The sequence below is a fragment of the Mobula hypostoma genome, chromosome 1 (genome assembly GCF_963921235.1).
Source record: "Mobula hypostoma chromosome 1, sMobHyp1.1, whole genome shotgun sequence".
NCBI classification, from domain to species: domain Eukaryota; kingdom Metazoa; phylum Chordata; class Chondrichthyes; order Myliobatiformes; family Myliobatidae; genus Mobula; species Mobula hypostoma.
Window position 1 is genome coordinate 242,588,959 of NC_086097.1, and position 15,029 is coordinate 242,603,987.

A 15,029-nucleotide genomic window follows, 5' to 3' on the forward strand; every position below is an offset into this window, starting at 1 on the left:
ATCCAATTTCCTAATCTGCTCCACCATAATAAATGATATATCACATTTGAACACTGCATGAAGATACAACTACTGTCATGAATGCCTATAATAAAATCTACAGGGTTTCCCAGATATACAAATGAAAAAAAATTAGTGTTAAGTGAAAACACCAAACCAAAATGACATTTCATGTTACTTTCAGTTCTGTAGCAGACGTCACAAATGTCATAAAACTTCAATATCTTGAAAATATACCAACATAAGTACTTGAAATAAATATTAATAACATTTCATTAAGTTTTGAATTAACAATAAAAGTATACAGTATATTCTGCATCCTTTCAGGTTACGTTAAGTGAAATACAAGTTATAGAGGAGTTTTGACAAGATGGATATATCCTTTTGCAGGAGAACCTAGAAACTGTCCCCATCTTCACCAGCTTCAAGTTCCTAGGTGTGAACATCTGTTCCGGTCCAACCACGTTGGTGTCAGACCCAAGAGAGGCTCTACTTCCTCAGGCCTTGAGGCCTGGTGTAGTTTCTCATCCTGAGATGTACACAAGAGCACCTTCTTCCAAAAAAGTCATGCTCATCTATAATAAATGCTGATTTAGTGCTGATTTTCCTTAATGATTTTAACTTCTGTGAAAAATCTTTCACTGCCAAAATAACTTCACAATTATACCTAACGTGCAAGTATTTAAACTCCTTGAAAAACATGAACCGGCCATGGCTGGCCTTGAATTTATTGCAAACAACAAAAATCTGCAGATGCTGGAAATCCAAGCAACACACAAAATGCTGGAGGAACTTGGCAGGCCAGGCAGCACCTATGGAAATAAAATACATTTAATGTTTCGGGTCTGGCCTTTTGAATTCTTCCAGCATTTTGTGTGTGTTGCTTGAACCTATTGGATCTTTCAAAGAATTCATCCCTCCCCACATATTGCCATGAGGATCATGCATTTCTCTAAATCATTTCAAAGGGTGCATGCCACTGATTGCAATTCCATAACCTCATACTTAACATCTCTTCCTTTTACTGTTCATATATCTACAGAAAAATTGAGATTTTTCTAGAAAAATAAGATCCCTTACTATGCTTCTAGTCTACCCTTTAGGGATTTACTTCCATTGCCGTAGTCACTTTCAAGCATGTGTAGACTACACTACTAATTGGTCCATTATTTAACCATGACAGCTGCTTATTTGGGACAATTCTTAAAGAACAAAAACAAATCATGAAAATTGCTGAGATTCCCTTCATTTATTTGGGATAATATGCCACTTCACTGGGGCAGAGGACTTGATGAACGGGCTTTAACTAGCCTCAATCGCACACAGCTGTGCGTCTGTTAGATGCTACACCATGCATTTTAAATAGCATCAGTTACATGTATTTGAGTTCGAAAAGCAGTGATCTTTGTTACTGATAGTTGGTGAGAAATAAGCATTGATACTTGGAGATGCCAGAAACTGTCAGAAGTGAAAATGAAATGATTTCACTACTTCAACAAGCGAGGAACTATGAAGAATTTGAAGGTATTGACAATCATCTTGAAAGTTGCTTTTGGTCCCCAATGGACACTCAGCTGTGGCTCAAAGCAGCTGTATGCATGCGACTATACACCGGTACACTGCTTCGACAGGTGGGCTAAACTAGGCTTCATACGCTGGTGAGATAGGAACATGCCTGTCCTAACATGCGGTCAGCTCTAGCAGACTAGGCTGATAACATCTACAGTGAAATCTAACGACCAGGTAAGTGGTTCTGTGACATGTAGAGAGCGAAGAGCATGACGAGGCACAGGAGTAGTCATGGTCATCCACAGCAACCAGGGAAGGCCCCAGTCCTCATATCTACTCGTACCACCAGACCTGGACTTCTGAGGTCGAGAACTGGCCCAGTGCACTCCACCCCAAAAGCTTTCCCGCACAGGTTTCCTGTGATCATTGGATATGACAGACAGTTGCCAGTAGTATTGGTAGTGCTTTGCATTCCACTTAAAAGCATAATTTGTGACTCAGTTGAACAACAGCTTCTTTTTTTAGCATTTTAAATTATTTCCATGAAGCTTCAGCTAATTGGGCCAAAATGGGTCACGATGTGTCCCAGTGAACCAGAATCCATTGAATAGCAAGTTTCAAAGATCAATGTCAATAGGAACCCTACAAGTCAAGCAGCTGCTGTCTGGTGTCTCAAGGCATTCAAGTAAAATGGTCAAACTATTGGATAGGGATCTTCATATGTAATGCACTGATTAAGATTTTTTACTGCTAATGCTGTAGGGTATTTCATTTAATAGACTTTTGCAGAAGTAGTGTTCTGCTGATTGGGTTTCAGTTAGAAATAAGGGGTTGTGATGTTCATCTTAGGAGAGTTGCATCAGTCAATCAGTATGGTGGAATTGGGAGAAGGTTCTGGAGAAAGCTGAGTGGAGAGGTTTTTGTGATGAACACTGGTGTGGGTTGAAGTCTTTTTGGTGGGAGCTGGGAAAAGACAAAAGGGAAGAGGTCTGAGGATGCCGTCCTGGTTACGCAGGGTGCTTTGTGCAGATGAATGACTTCAAGGAGGAAGGGCCAATATTCCAGTGAAGGAGTCTGTTTGTTGGAGATGGATTTCTGAAACATTCAGGAGATGGTGTGGGCTTTCCCACAGACCGTGGGACCAGCTTGCGAGTTAAAGACAACTTCAACATGAGCTCCAACTTTATATGCATGTGGAGACTGGGTTAACTTATGGGCCCTTCCATTTTTTCTTCCCTTTTCTTTTTCCTACTAACCATTCGATAAAGCTAAAATTGGTAAGTATGCATTCTTCATATTTGTCTGTAGTGTACGATCTGTTATTTCTTGGCGATGGCTAATTGCATGGGGGTAGTATTTACACAGTATTCACACAGATCACGGTTCGGATAGTCGAAACATCCCGACTTTCTGGTTTTGATGGGACCCAAGTGATACCGACCCTAGACGCAGAGTTCAAGAAAGTTGGCTTTCTCTTTGCTGAGTCCAGTTGCTGTTAGCGAGGGTGCTAACAAACTGTGTTTCCAAGATGTCCAGTAAAAAGAAGTTTCATGTATCATTGCTGTTCATTAATCATATTAACAAAGGTGAACAGGAAGTTCTTGCAATGTCAAGACAGGATACAATAGAAATATGTTGAAGACCAGTTCCTGTTGCAGGTGACCCTCAACTCAGGTAATGGAAGTTCACAAATCACTACCCAAAATTTAAAACATACAGAATAAAATTCACTTTTATGGCACTTATGCAGAAAAATCTCCTTGATGTATATGCAGGTGACTTGGTTTCTTACAGAAAATCATGATATGGACCGTTTTCTAGGAACACAAGCCCTCACCCCCCCCCCCAATCCTCATAACATGGAACTAGAAACTGACATTTTTCTGTGTATTCAGGAATGTTTATTATAGTGAGAAAAGCTTTGTTAATCAAGTCATGGTCTCTAAATAGTCAATTGCATCATAGCAAATATTTGCAAATTGAGTAGCTGTGTAACCATGCGGCAAAAATTATGACTTTAGACGTTGCACAGAACCACTCATCTCTGGACTCAAATCCCCAGCTAAGCTGAATTTGCATTTTTATAGTTATAGGAACAAATGGGGCTGCAAAAGATTGAATAGTGGAAGGCAAGAGAAATGACAAATCTGCTTTTTACAGCTGATTGTAATTCTCCTACATTGGGTGAAAAACTTGGATGATGGTTCAGAATGGTAATTTTCGGAAAGCTGTCTAGGCTTTTCATTCAATAAAATCAGCACTGGGAACTGGTTATCCATTACGCACATTTATTCCTATTGTCTCCCCCACTCCCCACAACTTCCAAAGCCCTATCCACTTCTGCCACCCACCCCCTCCTGTACATAGATCCAATACTCACTATGATGGGGAGAAAGCTTGAAATATTGTAACATCTTGATGAATTTTAATGAGGTGCTCAAGGTATAACAGAACTATTGCTGTAAATGCTAGCTAGTCCACCTTATCACATGTAAGAGTTAAACTTCTTCCCGTATCTAGACAACATAGTACATGTTTTTCTGCTGGGGAATACAAAGCATGCCTTCAAAATTTTAATTCTTTATAGATTGATTCTAGCTTTTAAGAATGGAGACTTTAAAGTGAATCTCAAAGATAAGGGTAAACTTTTGTCACATGGCCTCACTAATCAATTCATCATTGATAGCAGCTGTGTAGTCTACGCAATGAAATATCAGTCGGGCATAGTTCCGAATGGATGATCATATTGGTCTGATTACCCCACCAATTTAGCAGTAGAAAACAGCAACAAACAATTTAACAACATTAAAAGTATTTCATAAAATTGGTAACTTCAATGTTCTTTATAAAATGTAATTCTCATCAACCCAAACTTTGAGAAGTTACTCAACTAAAATGAATGGAAGTGAGATGCTGCTGATTAAATGTTGATAAGGCCACAGTGTGAATGACATCTAAATAAATATGCTAATATACATGCACACAAATTAAAATATTCAGCACTCGCTTCCATTCATGAAGCTTGATGAGCACAAGCAGTATGGCATGCTGCAGACAATTTAACTGGCTATAGGCCCCCTGAGAACTAAATAACCCATTTATACTGTCACTGTATTTTCATGTACAGAATAATTTTGTGGCATTGGATAATGTTTCCATATACAATATGCTGCTTGTAGACAGTGAAAATTTTACAGTAGACATAATCACAAGTAGAAATTAATCTGATGAATGATCTCTAAATGGGTTTAAAAACTTCAATCTTTAGTTGGTTCAGAAAGTTCACAACATTTTCATAAAATTATGAATGAATTAAAGGTTAAATTGCAAAGTCATACTCACTTCTAACGTAGTCAATACTATCCTCTCAACTGAAGAAAAATAAGCGTCCCATAAGAACTGTGTCTGCTGCCTAAGTGCTAAGATTTTGTTCTGATTAATAGACCTTACAGTTGATGGTATCTGTAAGACAAGAGAACGCATGATCAGCAATTGTACAAAATGTAAACTTCATCAAGTTTACTAATTGACCAATACTTTATCTTCACAGAGGAAAACTAACAACTTATTGCTTCAGTTTGGTAATGAATTTGCAAGACACTTGAGTAATAGTACGCGTGAAACAGACCAACAACTAATAAAACAGATTTCAGGTTAACAGTGTCATCTCTGCACATCCTTCCTTTCCCCAGTGGAGGAAGCATAAATCAAACCATTGTTTTAAAAAGATATAAAATGACAATTTCCACTGATTGATCATTCTGAGTCAATGCATTTAATAAAAATCATAAATTAAACACCAAGCTTCAAATATATTTTATAAGTTACTTTGTTTTACTAACAACAGCACTTCCTTTAATAGTTTATGTTTCATTCTAGGACAGAAAGGCAATGTGCTTCTGCTTGTAGCCTTAAATCAACCAAGTTGAATGAAATAACAGGAGTAAACTCATCATTGCTCCAGAGACTGAGGATAAAAAACAAAGAATGACAACAGTAGTTGGCAAGTAGGGGGATACATCACATACTTTTGTGCCCTGGTGGTTGGATTTTGACTTATTCCCAAATAGGGGTTTGCTGGATGTAAATCCTATGCCATGTGGGAAATCAAAATTAAATTAAATAAGTAATGAATGCAAAATTAGAAATAAAAAAAGTAGTGAGGTAGTGTTCATGGGCTGATTGTCCATTCAGAAATCGGATGGCAGAGAAGCAGTTCCTAAATCATTGAATGTGTAACTTCAAGCTCCTGTCCCTTCTTCCTGATGGTAGCAATGAGAACAGGAAATGTCCTGGGTGATGGGGGCTCTTAATGACGGATTCCTTAAATGAAGATGAGCAGATAAATTGTGAAGTAGCCCACAAAATGTACTATGCTTTTCAACCCATATTTGCCCTGAACAGTGCTGGTTATTTAGGCAAGTGCAAATAAGTTCTTGCATGGGTTGGAATAGAAAAAGGAATGAGAGTTCTAGAGATTTCAATAATTAGAAGTATGGTGGTTGGAATACAGGCATTTCTGTGGCCATTACATAAAGGACAGGGTGGAATGCTGCTTAAGGTTGTTAACAAATGGGTAGCGAAATTCTGGGGCGGAATACAGATAGCCAGTGACATAGGCTGTCAGGTAAGCAATGTCTGGATTACAGGGAGCTAAGAATGAGACTGAAAAGCCCCAAACTTACCTCTGAAGAATATTGCTGAGGGCAACCTGCACCAACCAGTGAGGCCATGTGACGAGCTGGGCCTCGATCAACATGATTAGGTTACATGCGGGTCAGAACAAGCTCTGCATATTAACTGCTGAGACAGACCCACTAACCCACCCCTCCACACTACCACTTTATAAATTTCCTGTCAATCACCTTACGTACAGACACTTCTGTGCCTAGCTTCACTTTATGGACACACACTCAATTTATGTATGTATTTAAGTTACTGTATTTTTAAATCTCACTAGGTTTTTGGTGCTGCTTCAAAACCAGAGAAACAATAATTTTGTTCTCTTTTACACTTGTATACTGGAACTTACATTAAGCTTCATTATTAGACATTAATCTTGCAGAGGTAAAGCCATGTACCTTTTGCTTTAAAAAAAACACTTCAGTGTCAAGAATAATGGGAAGCATTCCTAAGATTACTTTTTAGATTAGCTTTTTTTTGCCACATGTACATAAAAAAAAATACAGTGAGATGCAGGGTTTATGTCAAATCAGATCGGCGAGGATTGTGCTGGGCAGTCCACGTGTGCTGCCACACTTTCAGCACCAACATAATCTGCCACAAACTCACTAACCCTAAATATACATCTCTGGAATGTTGGGGAAACTGAAGCACTTGGGAGAAAACTCTTGTGGCCACAGGGAGAATGTACGAATGTATAAACTGTTTACTGGCAGTGGTGGGAATTAAATCTAATTGCTGATTGCTGGCACTGCAATAGCATTACACTTAATTCCTATGCCACCATGTCATCCTCAAAGTGACTAAAACTTAAACGTTTAAGACAATTTAAAGAAATTAATGGATTTAAATAGTTATCAAAAACTTCAATGCATTCAGTGTACCTGATAAGAGTCATAGATTGCATAAAGAGCCAGAAACTTTACCTCAGGGCAGAAATGTCTGATACCGGGGGCATAATTTTAAAGTGACTGGAAGAAAGTGGGGGGGGGGGTGGGGGGGGCGTTGGCGGTGAAAATGTCAGAGGTAGTGAGTATGTGGAATGCCTGGTCGGTGTTAGTAGAGGCAGAAAAATTAGGGGGATGTAAGAAATTCTTAGATAGGCATATGGATGATAGAAAAATAAGAGAAAAAGACCATAACATATAGGGGCAGAACGAGGCTATTCAACCCATCAACTCTGTTCCACTATTTCGTATTGGTGGATCAATTTCCCTCTCAACACTAATCTCCTGCCTTCTCCCTGTATCCCTTAATGCCCTGACTAATCAAGAATCTATCACCCTTTGCCTTAAATATACCCAATGACTTGGCCTCCACAGCCACCTGTGGCAACGAATTCCACAGATTCACCACTTTCTGGCTAAAGAAATTTCTTCTCATTCTATTCCAAATGGATGTTCCTCTGTTCTGAACAAATCTCCAACGGGCAGCTATGTAGGGAGGAAGGATTAGATTGATCTTAGAGTAGTTTAAAATGTCAGGCTGAAGGGCCTCTTCTGTTTTGGTGTTCTGTGTTCTATTTTGGTTTTCCTAAAAGAACTTGAAACACTATTTAAAAATATGACTGCAAATACAATTAAACCAAACCTGCAAATCACCTTGTAGCTGAAAGAACTGAATGTGGGTAGTCAGGTGACTGATCAGAGGGAGGATCCTTCCAAAAATATTTGGGAATTCCAGCAAACTGCTGCTCAACCATCGGATTAAGAGCTTGGAAATAGCCAGTGGAACTCAGCCAGCAAATCTGAGCTTTTCACATTTCAGTTAGGTACCAGAATCTCTAGCAAGCTTGGCAGCAAAACAGAGGCTATTATGAATCAATCTAGTTGCTGCGACTAATAATTATCTGGAAAGTGAAGTTGTTAAATGTTTTAATCACTGTTTTTACGAAGAAGCATTTAATACATCTCAGAAGCCTGTAATTGGCCTCCTGCAGTACGCCAGTATGTGGTTTAAATTGCAGTTCAACTGAAAACAGGAAATGAAAATAAAATTTTAAAAATCACAGCTAGAAAATTCATTGCAAGTACAACAATGTAGTACGAAAATAATCTCTATGCAACTTGCACAGAATATCATTAGAAAATAATAGTGGGAAATTTAATTTTCCTAATTATTATGCATTATAAATTCTAGAGTCAGTCATCACACTAACAGCCCTGAGAATAAATGAGTATCAACATATATACAAGAATGAGCATTATATTCATAAATAATTTTAGAAAAACATGATTTAAGTCATATTAAAACTTAAATATTTAATGCAACTTTATAACAGTTTTCTGAACTGTAATCTTGATTCAATATTAAACATGTAACCAATTATGTCAGATAAAATATTTTTTTTAGCATGTTGTACCAGGCAGTCAGCCATTCTTGTCTGGTGTGTGGTGTCGGGATTGGTCTCCTTTTGGATTAACCGGGTCACAATGTTCCCGACTCAACCCTTCTTTTTTTTTAAATGAGGCCGAGTGGCTAGCTCGACGCTCAACCCGGCACGAATGGGAAGTGTGCTCGGGGGTGGCCCGACTTGGATTCGAACTCGGGAGCCTTCGCTCTGGAGTCTGGCGCTGATGCCATTGCGCCACCAGCCGCCACTCAGCTTCAAGTGACGCAAGTGCAGTGGAATAACTGTTTTCCTAACATAGCAGGAACGGTCAACATCATTAATGGAGGCCCCTGCTTTCAGCAATACAAATACACATACCAAAGGGATTGGTAATGCCTTTCCACAGACTCAAAGCAATACATCATATGAAAACAAACATAAAAGATTCTGCAAATGCCAGAAATTCAGAGCCACACAGACAAAATGCTAGAGGAACTCAGCAGATCAGGCAACATTTATGGAAATGAATAAAGAGTCCACATTTTGGGCTGAGACCCTTCTTCAGGACTGGAAAGGAAGGGGCAAGATGCTAGAATAAAAAGATGGATGGAGGAGGAGGACTAGCTAGAAAGTGAAGCCAGGTAGGTGGGAAAGGCGAAGGGCTGGAGAAAAAGGACTCTGATAGGACAGAACAATGGATCATGGGAGAAGAGGAGGAAGGGGCACCAGGGGACAGTGATAGGCAGGTGTATAGAGGTACAAGACCAGAGTGGGGAATAGAAGAGGAGGGGAAAAGAAAAAAAAGAAAAAAAATTACTGGAAGAAGAAATCGATGTTCACCCCATCGGGTTGGGGGCTACCCAGATAGAAAATGGGGGTTTTGCTCCTCCAACTGAGAGTGGCCTCATCTTGTCAGAAGAGGAGACCATGGGAAAGGAGACAGGGATTAAAACGATTGGCCACCAGGAAATTCTGCTTTTGGCGGACAGAACAGAAGAGCTCGATGAAGCGGAAGGCGGCATTGGGAGCTCTGGATACAATTGATGGTTCCAACAGATTCACAGAGGACTGCTTGGGGCTCTGAATGGAGATGAGGGAGGAGGTTAATAGACAGGTTTAGCATTTCTGTCGCTTGCAGAGATGGGGGGGTGGGGGAGGGTGTTTGGTGGTTGAATCTTTTTGAAGATGGCAGATATTATGGAGAATGAAGTGTTGTATAGAGGCTCATTGGGCTGTAGATAAGGACAAGTGGGACTCTATCCCTGTTAAGATGGGGGGGATGGGGTGAGTGTGGATGTATGTGAAATGTGAATGAGGGCAGCATCAATGGTGGAGGAAGGGAAACCCTGTTCTTTGAAGGAGGACATCTCGGATGTCCTGAAAAGGAAAGCCTCATCCTGGGAACAGATGTGGCAGAAACGAAGGAACTGAATAAAGTGAATAGCATTTTTTTTTCCAGGAGACAGGGTGGGAAGAGGTGGCAGGATAGCCTTGGGAATCAGTAGGTTTATAAAAGATGTCAGTAGATAGAAAAAGAGGAGAGAGAGGTGTCATTCTCTTCTCTGAATTTGCAAACTAAATTCATGCAACTTCTAAATAAAGATTTAGTTTTACTATAAATATCGGGAGAAGCAAACGCAATAGGCCAGATGGCTTGTTTCATATGATAACATCCTATTTAAACCTGTCTTTAAAAAATTCTAATTTGATAGGTAAAAATTACAATAAGCAATATTTAAGATTAAATATTAAAACATTAATAAGTCATCTTTCTCCATCAGTCTATAGAAGCTACCTGAAAAACCTTAGCTTGCCATATTCTGTAATTTTATCTGTATTCATCCAAGCACCTGATATTATTTGCTGAATTAATTCCAAGGTGCACTTGACAACATCATAACTCAAGAGTGGTATCTATTCCTGACTTTATAACTACGAGATTTCTGTTACTATTTGCACCTCTTTATTCTTAATCTATCTCCTTACAACAACACTGCCCTGTTTCTATCTACCATACATCTTAATTAAAATGCTCGTTAAATAATCTATACCAGTTTCAAAATCTGAAGAGCCTTCTCCATATTTATCGATACTAGACAGAATCCTTGTCCAATATATTTTCTCCATCATCACACCTCCAATACAGAGTGCAGGACAAAATTGCAAGCAATACACTTGTTAAGTCTTATTGGAGATAACAGAATGCTCTATAACTTTTTTATGCCATAGACCCTTACCATTAACTGAACCCCAGGTTGGGAACCTCTGATCAACAGCAACCAATTACAGGTAATGGAAATAAATTTTAAAAAAGCACAAATTCAGGAACCCTAAAATAAAAGTCAGGAAATACTAGTAGGTTGTACATGTGGGAAGAGAAAAGGAGTTAACATTTCAAGTAATTTTCTGTATTTATTATTTGAAATAAAAACCAGATGTTTTTCTACCAAAAATTTACAATTTCCGTCTTGCGGTCCATCCTCACAGACTGAATTTTTTCAAAATAGCTTAAGTTTTTTTTAAAAAAAGATGGGGTTACAACACCCCCTTTCCCCCCAACATACCTGCAGTAGCAACCTCTCATCTCCAATGACAATAGCTTGGTTCCAGTCGATGACTTCTGAAAATGGCAATTCCCAGCCATTACTTAACATAACTGGAATACATGCAGCCTGTAAAGGAAATATGGAAACTAACTAAAAATGTACAAAAGCATTTTAAAAATAAATATTGTGAAAAGATATGAAATCAAAAATATCCTTTATTAATCGTGAAACAATCTAGAACTGTAGTTTTTTTTTTAAATAGAAGATTTTCACACTTGTCATTTCTCTTCCAGTTTGGAACTTAAGTTCCCTTTTCCACATTTCCCAGAAGATAGATTTATATTCAGTGATTGGAAAAAAAAATCACAACATGACGTATCTCAAAATTCTCAGGCTCTAAGCACCACCGGCATTTATAGCCCATCGTTAGGTTTGCCGGGTTAAAAAGTTAAACAATTCATAAACAGGGCATTCTACACTCTGAGAAGGATCAACGATCAAGCATCCATTTACTAATCTCATTTAATTCTCCTGACATTCCCATGAACTCTCCTCAAATGGAGCAACTCAAGTCCCTTAAACTCCAGTTGCTGAGGCTCTTGTTCGGCACATTGCATAACAGGTAAGTGTTAATAAAGTTGCAATGGGAGTTCAGCTCCACGTGCCCAGATTTCTGGATGGTTAATGTAGCCACTGAACAATATAGAAACAAGCACATCACTGTGATACCCTGACAGCTAATTACTTTATCCAGCTAGCAATAACCTGAGAAACAATTTCTTCTAAGTCTTTGTCACTAAATTTGTTCCACTATACTTTTATCAGTTTCTCCATCCATTTATACAATCTAAATTTGTTAGGACCTACTAAGTTCTCAAACACCAATCCCAAGCAAGAACGTCTGCCTTTTACATGCATCAATGATTCTTCATTTTAAGTCCTACATCTTCCGTGTACAAGAATTAAAAATTGTTCCGTCCTTTCAGAACTTTACACACTTCCAAAAGGGAAAATACACAATGATTCCACATCTTTATGTGTATATACTAGTCCCAGCAAATAACCCCCACCTTTTTATTCTGGCATCTTCCCTCCCTTCCTTTCCAGTCCTGAAGAAGGGTCTTGGCCCAAAAAGTCAATTCTTTATTCATTTCCATAGATGCTGCCTGACCTGCTGAGTTCCTCCAGCATTTTGTGTTGTAACCCTGTTATGAACCTTTAACTGCACCTCAGACCAACTTATTCTTTGTGGAGCCTGCAGTGTATTTTTATTCATGCTACGGACTGTCTTTGGTATGATTTCAATTATTCTTTGTGGAGCCTGCAGTGTATTTTTATTGAGCAGGTCAGGCAGCATCCGTGGAAACGATCAGTCAACGTTTCAGGCCGGAACCCTTCGTCGTTTCCACGGATGCTGCCTGACCTGCTGAGTTCCTCCAGCATGTTGCTTTGACCCCAGCATCTGCCGAATATTTTGAGTATCTTTATTCATGCTATGGACTGTCTTTGGCATGATTTCATGTCAATTATCTGGGTTCTCTGGTCTCCTCCCACAGTCCATGGGCATACTGGCTGGGTTAAAGGGTCATTGTAAATTGTCCCGTGGTTAAGATAGGGTTAAATTGAGGTTGTTGGGGTTTCTGGGGTGGTATGGCTTGAAGACGTGGAAAGGCCTACTCCACGCTATATCATTAAATAAATCTTACATCATAAAGGGTTTAATGGATAGGCTGCTGAGAACCAAGTGCACAATTCAAATACAAACGTTTGTATTTCTACATTATAAAACTAAATTGTTGTTTATAATGTACACAGATACGCTACAAACTTTTAATTTTATTTTTAAGAAGCACAGCAGCAGTATCATTTACCTGCAAAGCCTCCAGGAATCGGAAAGATCCCAGTCTACGACCTCTTGGAACCAAACAGAAGGTGGAATTGTGCAATATCTCACGATAATCATACCTAGGAAAGAATAATTTAAAATTTTGTAAAACTTATCCAGATGGCTTCAAATCAAAGTAGTTTTAACATTTCTAAAATTCTTACTGAACGTTTCATACCAGCCTTTACTGCCCATTACAGGTAAGTTACTATCAAGGTTAGAGCATTGGCTGATTGGTAGGAGCAGCGTGTGGGAATAAAAGGATCTTTTGCTGGTTGGCTGCCAGTGACTAGTGGTGTTCTGCAGGAGCTGGTGTTGGCTTCTTTTTATACTGTTTATAAATGATAAATGATTTAAATGGTGCAATAGATGGCTTCCTTGCCAGGTTTGCAGGTGGTACAAAGTTTTGTGGAGGGGCTGGTAGCATTGAGGAAACAGGTATGCTGCAGGGCTTAGATTAGGAGAATGGGCAAGAAAGTGGCAAATGAAATACAATGTTGGAAAATGCATGGATATGCACTTTGGTAAGAGAAATAAATGTGCAGACTATTTTCTAAACAGGGAGAAAATCTAAAAATCTGAGACACAAAGGGACTTGGGAGTCCTTGTGTAGAACAACCTAAAGATTAACTTGCAGGTACAGTCAGTGGTGGGGAAGGTAAATATAACATCAGCACTCATGTCAAGAGGTCTAGGATACAAGAGAAGGGATGTGATGCTGAGGTTCTATAAGGCACTGGTGAGGCCTCACCTTGAGTATTGTGAACAGTTTTGGGTTCCTCATCTAAAAGACGTGCTGGCATTGGAGAGTGTTCAGAGGAAGTTCACAAGGATGATTCCGAAAATGAGTGGGTTATCATACGAGGAACGTTTGATAGCTCTGGGTCTGTACTCACTGGAATCTAGAAGGATGAGGGAGGATCTCATTGAAACATTTTGAATGGTGAAAGGCCTAGACAGAGTAGATGTGGAAAGGATGTTTCCCGTGGTGGGGGAGTCTAGGACAAGATGGTAAAGCCTCAGGATAGAGGGGCATTCATTTAAAACAGTGATGTAGCAAAATTTCTTTAGCCAGAGGGTGGTGAATTTGTGGAATTTATTACCACAGGCAGCTGTGGAGACCTGGTCATTAGATGTATTTTGGGCAGAGCTTGATAGGCTCTTGTTTGGACACGGCATCAAAGGTTATAGGGAATGGGGCTGATGAGGGGAAAAAAGGACCAGCCATGATTGAAAGGTGGAGCAGGCTCGATGGGCCAAATTGCCTAATTCTGCTCCTATGTCTCATGGTCTTATTCCTAGCTCCCCAAATAACTTGATAGGCAAGTAGTTAAGTGTCAATTATTTTCATCCAAAAATGACTGATTATCTGCAAACAAGGCAAGTATGATATTTTCTCCCTTAGAAGAACATTATCAAGCCAGAATTGGTGTCTTTTCCATATTTTGTTTAAAATCAAGGATGAGCTGATAGGAATACAGTGGACATATCAGGACCAGGACATTTTGGCCCAATTAAGCGGCTGCCTCAATGGTAATAGTTAAAAAGGTATAAGTAAAAGATAAACTACTATTTAACTGAGTCACAGGTTATGTTTGTAAATGACTACATCCTCCAAATTTTCAATTTCATATTCAAGACGATTGTTGACACCTTCAAATTCTTTGTAGTTCCTAACTTGTTGAAGTAGTGAAATCATTTCATTTTCACTCTTGACAATTCTGACATCTCCAAACCTGAATACTTGAAACCACAATGAGCAAAACAGTTCTGAATTGTTTTCCTGCTTATTTCTTGCCAACTATCAGTGACAAAAATCACTTTTTTTGAACCCACAAACAGACTCTATTTAAAACTGTTCACTTGAAGCATGGTGCAGTGTCAAACAGCCATGCAAGTGGATGTGACTGACGCTAGTTAGAAACTGTTTGGTAACAGTCTCCTGTCCCAAATAAGCAGCTGCCTCAATTAATCAAGGGCCCAACTAACCGGAACCCGTTGTATTCAGAGATATCTTTAAACTTTCCCTAATCCAAAGAGGTTCCAACCTGCTTGTAATAGACACTAGCATCCT

General features: G+C 39.1%; 1 protein-coding gene across 1 annotated transcript in view; it reads right to left on the bottom strand.

The window, feature by feature from the left end:
* Nucleotides 1-15,029, bottom strand: part of LOC134355806 (exostosin-1-like) — a 139,116-nt gene that overhangs the window by 44,416 nt on the left and 79,671 nt on the right. Inside the window, exons 2-4 of the mRNA XM_063066245.1 lie at nucleotides 12,942-13,035; nucleotides 11,089-11,196; nucleotides 4,852-4,971 (exon numbers count right to left, since the gene is read on the bottom strand). Of these exons, the coding sequence (XP_062922315.1) occupies nucleotides 4,852-4,971; nucleotides 11,089-11,196; nucleotides 12,942-13,035 (322 nt within the window). The remainder of the gene's footprint in view (nucleotides 1-4,851; nucleotides 4,972-11,088; nucleotides 11,197-12,941; nucleotides 13,036-15,029) is intronic.